The following is a 6,427-nucleotide window of genomic DNA, read 5'->3' as shown; positions in this document are numbered from 1 at the left end:
GCTAGCCGCGCACACACACACACACACACACAGACACACACACACACACACACACACACACACAGACAGAGAGCTGATGCTGCAAAGTTTCTCCGATGATGAGATAAAGAAGTCGGAAAAAGTGACAGCGGTGTCATTGGGGGGGGGGGGGGGGGGGGGGAGTGTATCTGATCTGAGAGGTGTCAGTGGGGGGGGGGGGGGGGGGGTGTAGAGTGTATCTGAGCTACGTGACTGACAGCGGTGTCAGTGGTCCTGGACCTCGGAGCAGAATAGCTGCAGTCCCAGAGCTCTCCTTCCTGCTGGTCTCTCTCATCAGCAGCATCCACGCAGGAGAACACATCTTCATCAGAGAGGAAGGAGACGACTACACCTTCACCCCCCCCAAGACCACCACCTCCTGCCTGATCTCCAGGTCTGTTGGTGGGGAGAACCTGGTCCTGTGGAACACCTCTGACCTCTGGTCCAACCAGTCCTCAGTACCTGGACCCCTGAAACAACGACTGGTCAGCGATGTGGAGACTTCTTCTTACAGGATCCTCAACCTGACCCAGTCCGACTCCGGCCCGTACCGAGAGGAGTGCTGGACCGAGGGCACCGTAACCCATGGCAACAACATCACTATCATGGTTTGTACTTCAGTAGATTCACGGTCACCGAGAGAGATCAGAGCGAGACCTGGAGAAACAGTGGACCTGCCATGTGAGGGAGCAGCTGGTAATCACGACGTCCTGTGGATCAAACAGGACTCTGGATATGAACAGAAGACATGGAGCAGAGTTTTTGGTGACAAGACGACATCAGAGATGGACGATGTTAGAGGAAGATACCAAGTGGTGGACGATGTTAGAGGAAGATACCAAGTGGTAACAAACTCATCAGATCTTCGTGTTTCCAACGTCACGGTAACAGACTTCAGACGGTTCAGATGTCTGGTGATGGACCAGCAGCGGTGTGTCAGCAGTCGGACTGTAAAGTTGAGACCATCGTCTGAGATGATCTACGGCTCAGAGGGACAGACCGCCGTGTTGCCGTGCACCGTCGCTGACTCCACTGATGAACAGCCCCCCCGCTGGTCTAACAGGATCTCCTCTGACCTAGGACTCCTGAACCAAACTGATCCTTCAGTAGACCAGAACTACTCGCTGGTGTTTTCGTCTCTGATGTTAAATCACTCAGGTCTGTACTACTGTAAAGTCTCTATGAGAGAGCAAGTGTATCATCTGTTGGTGTGTCCCCCATTTGGCCCCCCCGCTGTAGAGCTCTTCTCAGAGGGAGATGATGTCACTCTCAGGTGCACAGGTAGGGGGGGGGGGTAGGTGGCATGATTGGTTCATCAAGTCAGACCGAACAGAGGGAAGAGTCTTTAATGTAGGGTTTGGTCAGAGCATGAGCAGAGTGAGCTGGGACTATCGTAACAGGACCCTGGTTGTCTCTAATGTCTCAGTGGGGGACGCGGGGGGGTACTGGTGTGTAGTTATTGATGATTTCCAGTGCATGTCCACAGAGAGGATGGTGGTGGTCTACGTGGAGCCCTTTGGGGTCTACTCCACCTTCTTCAAAGTGAGATGCTCAGTGCTCAGCGTCCTGCTGCTGATGCTCTGGGCTGCTGTAGTCGCTGTGAGGAGATACACACACACACACACACACACACACACACATACACACACACACACACACAGAGGGAGAGATGAACAGAAATGATGGGAAACAAGACATAAATGCTCAATGAATATTATATAAGAATAATATTAATAATAATATAATACTAATATAAATACAATCATATATTATTTTAATAAAATGATAATATTGTGAAAATGAAATAATATGATAATAATGATAATATCATTGAATACTGTTATAATAATATAATAATATTATAATAAGATGTGAAAGGTAGAAGGTAACCTTTGATCCTGACATTAGTATGTGGTGTGTATATGTAGATGTTATTATATGTACTTATAATGTATTATATTATGTATATATATATATATATATATATATATATATATATATATATATATATGTATATATTGAGTTAGTTGTCTTGTCAGGATGATGTTGTGGGGGGGTGGTGCGGGGGGATATATATGTATAATGTATTATATAGTTAGTTGATCTTGTCAGGAGGTTGTTGTTGGGGGAATGTGTAAATATATATTGGTTTAATATTTTAACATGTTGGGAATTCACTTTTCAACGTTACTGTCACCTTAGAGATTATTACTGATTGTTTTTATATTAATGTGTGTGTGTGTGTGTGTGTGTGTATATTATGGGATGTTGTGTATTATCTATGAAGGAATATGATTTGTCTTTAATGCATTTATAATAGCTGTATGTTGCAGTGTTGTTTGTGTTCAAACGTGTTATTATATCTTGGTCTGTATCTATAATCTATCGTCTGAATAATAAACATTATTAAAAATGAATGTGAGTTTTTGATTCATTTTTATAAACAACACGCACACACACACACACACACACACACACTCACACAGATACACACACACAGACATACACGCAAACACACACACACACACACACACTCACACAGATGCACACATACACACACACACACAGATACACACACACACAGACACACACACACACACACACACACACACACACACACACACACACACACAGACACACACAGAGGGAGAGAGAGAGATTACAGACATGAACAGAAATGATGGGAAATAAGACAAAAAGTACTCTATGAATATTATTACAATATTATAGTAATATAAATACAATAACATATTATTTTAATACAATAATATCAATATAATAATAAAAATAATATGATAATAGTAATATAATCATATAATTATATTAAAGTCCTATAATAATATGATTATAGAATTATAATAATATATAATAAGTTGAATGGTAGAAGGTAACCTTTGATCCTGACATTAGTATGTGGTGTGTATATGTAGATGATATTATATGTACTTATAATGTATTATATATATTATATTATATATGTATATATATATATATATATATATATATATATATATATATATATATATATATGTATATAATGAGTTAGTTGATCTTGTCAGGATGTTGTTGTGGGGGGGGGGGGGAGTGCGAAAGTAGTACAAAGTAGTGATTACTTACATGGAGTCTGGTGGAGATATGCTGCTCTATACACGCTAAAAGTAGTGATTATTTACATGGAGTCTGGTGGAGATATGCTGCTCTATACACGCTAAAAGTAGTGATTATTTACATGGAGTCTGGTGGAGATATGCTGCTCTATACAGGCTGAAAGTACCTTGCACTAATCAATTATTGTTGGACTCTTTCAGAGAGATTATACAACATTTAAATGTGGCTTTAAACAATAATGTCAACTTCCAACACAGAAAACTAAAGTTATTGTTATTGTCAGACGTCACCAGCTAGAAGAAGCTCTGCAGAACAACTAGAGATGAAAACATGAAGAATGTCTCAGGTGCTACAGCAGGCCGTTTTAACATTAAATCAAACCACACTCCTATCTGTAATTACATTTTAGATATTAATAATAGCATTTCTCCTGGTCAAAGTGATATTCTAACTAGTCAAAATGGTAATTAAAGATATGCACAATAACATTCTTACTTGTAGAAATTGTTTTTCAAGATATCTACAACTTTAATCAGTCAAAACTACATTTAAATCCTTAAATAGTACAAGTGGCTGTTTTAATATTTAGTAGCTAGACTGGATATTTATTGCAGATATCTGTATTTAATTTTTCCTAGTGAGAAAGCACTTTCTAGATATCTGAATTAGATTTTATTAGAATATGTCCCCATCCTGTTGTGTAGACCAGTTTTTATTAAAGAACAGCAGTGCTGACAAAGCTCTGCTTACTAAACATGTCCTCCAGTCACTTTAGAATACGCTCAAAATTGGATTTATTCTTTCACTTCTTTTGACTTTATTCTCAAAACGCAAAAAACAACTTCTATCTCTGATTTATTCTTTTAATGTCTGGCACTAATACTGAAAGTTCAACTTTATTCTCAATAATAAAGATCATCCTCGACTGAAATCCAACTTGTGTGTAAACAGGTTCTCACTGCTTACTCAGGCCTTGTGTTCAACACCTGCTTTATTTTACAGTTTTTATTCTACAATCACATATTTACACATTTCTTTGACTCATAAACCATCTTACAGAATTCATGAAACAAATAGAAAATGGCCAAAGTGACCAGTAATTATCCAAAAGACTTTTCACACAAGATAGAAACATCCATTAACTTTTTATACGCGGTATAACAAGGACACACACTGTGTTCTGGAGACATTATGGGATGGAATAGGCCTCACTCTTAAATGAAGCTTCATGACACAATGAAATATTCAGCAATATGTTTTTTGTGGCTGCACATCAAATACTAAGAAATGTGTATCTGATGACATAATCAACACATTAATTTGATGCATCATGACACACGTTATGTAGACGATATCTATTTAAACCTCTGTTAAACCCACAGACATTTATTATAACTTCCAGAAGAAATCAGTTTCTAAAGACACCAAATATGTCAAGATAATGTTTGATTCAATTTGCAAATAATTACTGATCAGTCAATCAATAAAGTGTAAATCAGTCACCACAGGAAACAGATTCTGTAGAAAATAAGATGTAAAATATATGAATATGTACATTTGTTCCCTTAATTGAAAATGAATCAATACCTGAAATGAGATCAGTGATTAGTTTACTCTGACAGGAGAGATGATCAGAGGGGCAGAGTTTTTACCACCAGCATTATTACAGGGACTGAAGAATGGGAAGAGCTTCTCAGTGAAGGAGCAGCCAGGAAAGGAGTAGATAAGAGCTGCAGCATCTACGTCATAAAAGGAGACCAGACCCTCGTCATAATCCACAAACACCCCCACCTTCTGAGGAGGAGAATTCAGAGAGAGACGGACTGGAGGGCCAGCAAGAGCTTTGTACTCATTTTCATTTCTCAACCATATCATCCAGTAACCAGTCTGAGGACTCAGTGTGATGGTTCCCTTCCTGTCGATCGACTCTCTGACCACTCCTAAAGTCCATTTAGTCTTTCCTTTAACTTGAACCTCAAAGTAAAATCTGCCTGAAGAGAAACTCTGTTTTCCTAAAACACAACCACAATCAGAAAATCTCTCTGGGTTGTCTGGGAGATTCTTCCTCACATCACTATGATTCACTTGTTTCCCATCATCAGACAGGATGAGTTCAGGATGTGCTGTATCAGGATCAAGAGTCACATCCACTGCATACCGCTGGACCCTCTTCAGCTCGGCTTCAAGCAGCTTCTTCATCTCTGTACTGAGTGTCTCCTTCAGGTGAACCACAGCTTTCACCACAGTCCCCTCATATGATGATGGACAGACGCTGACCTCTGTCCAATCCTCGGTGGGTGGAGGTTGTTGGATGTTAAAGGACTGGACCCCCTGGAGAAGATGGAGGTGGTCTTCAGAGCGTGAAAGCTGCTCCACCTCAGTGCTTCTCTTCATCAGCTCAGAGATTTCTTGTTCCAGATCTTTGATGAAAGCTTCGGCCTGTTTATCTGTTGTTTTCTGCTTCTCTTTGATGGTGTTGATGAGCTCATTCAGGCCTCTCTCAACAGACTCCTTCAGAGAAGTGAAGACCTGAACACCTTCTGCTATCTCTCTGTCTGCATCTTCCTCACTGAGGTCCACTGAGTGTTTGAGCTCCTGAATCTTCAGTCGTCTCTTCTGGATCATCTGCTGAATTTCAGCCTCTGTCTTCCCCAGATCTACCTTCTTTCCTTCCCATTCTTCTGTAAGAGGAACAACATCATGTGTCTTGTGGTCTAAAACAGTGCAGAGCATGCAGACACATGTCTGGTCGCTCTTACAGAACAGCTCTAGAGGTTTATCGTGCTCCGTACACATCCTGCCTTCCAGGTTCTCCACAGGTTCGACCAGCTGATGTCTTTTCAGACCTGACGTGGTCCAATGAGGCTCCATGTGAGTCTCACAGTAGGAGACCAGACACACCAGGCAGGACTTCAGGGCCTTCAGTTTGGTTCCAGTGCAGACGTAATTGGGGACTTCTCCTGGTTTGGACACTTGTTGCTCTGAGCTGCTGCTGCTGGTTTTCTGTTGAGCTGATTGTCTGAACTGAGCGACCATCTCAGAGAACAAAGTGTTGACCCTCAAATCAGATCTGGTGGTAAAAACGATCCTTACACAGGGGACACAGGTACTGGTCTTTAGTATTACAGTGTTCAATAATGCAGTTCTTGCAGAAGTTGTGACCACATGGTGTGGGGACAGGATCCGTGAACACATCCAGACAGATGGAGCACAGAAACTGATCTTCAGACTACAGATAATTTGCAGCAGCCACATCTACACACAGTGGGAATAAAAAGAAAAAAATATCCAATATTTATTA

The 6,427-nt window shown here is 40.7% G+C and overlaps 1 protein-coding gene across 1 annotated transcript; it reads right to left on the bottom strand.

Moving 5' to 3' along the window:
• Positions 1 to 4,259: 4,259 nt before the first annotated feature.
• On the bottom strand, positions 4,260 to 6,177 carry LOC116682769 (zinc finger protein RFP-like). The gene is made up of 2 exons (XM_032509781.1): positions 4,630 to 6,177; positions 4,260 to 4,491 (listed from the first exon to the last, which is right to left on the bottom strand). The coding sequence occupies exon 1, from the start codon at positions 6,160 to 6,162 to the stop codon at positions 4,732 to 4,734; it is 1,431 nt and encodes a 476-aa protein (XP_032365672.1). The 5' UTR covers positions 6,163 to 6,177; the 3' UTR covers positions 4,260 to 4,491; positions 4,630 to 4,731.
• Positions 6,178 to 6,427: the final 250 nt, after the last annotated feature.

This window comes from Etheostoma spectabile, unplaced genomic scaffold (assembly GCF_008692095.1).
Source record: "Etheostoma spectabile isolate EspeVRDwgs_2016 unplaced genomic scaffold, UIUC_Espe_1.0 scaffold00018854, whole genome shotgun sequence".
Taxonomy (NCBI): Eukaryota; Metazoa; Chordata; class Actinopteri; order Perciformes; family Percidae; genus Etheostoma; species Etheostoma spectabile.
The sequence above is the reverse complement of the archived record's forward strand: the minus strand, read 5'-3'. Positions and strand labels throughout refer to the sequence as shown.

Excerpts from the sequence above, each read along its gene's own strand:
- LOC116682769 (XM_032509781.1), bottom strand. The coding sequence starts at position 6,162 with ATGGTCGCTCAGTTCAGACAATCAGCTCAACAGAAAACCAGCAGCAGC.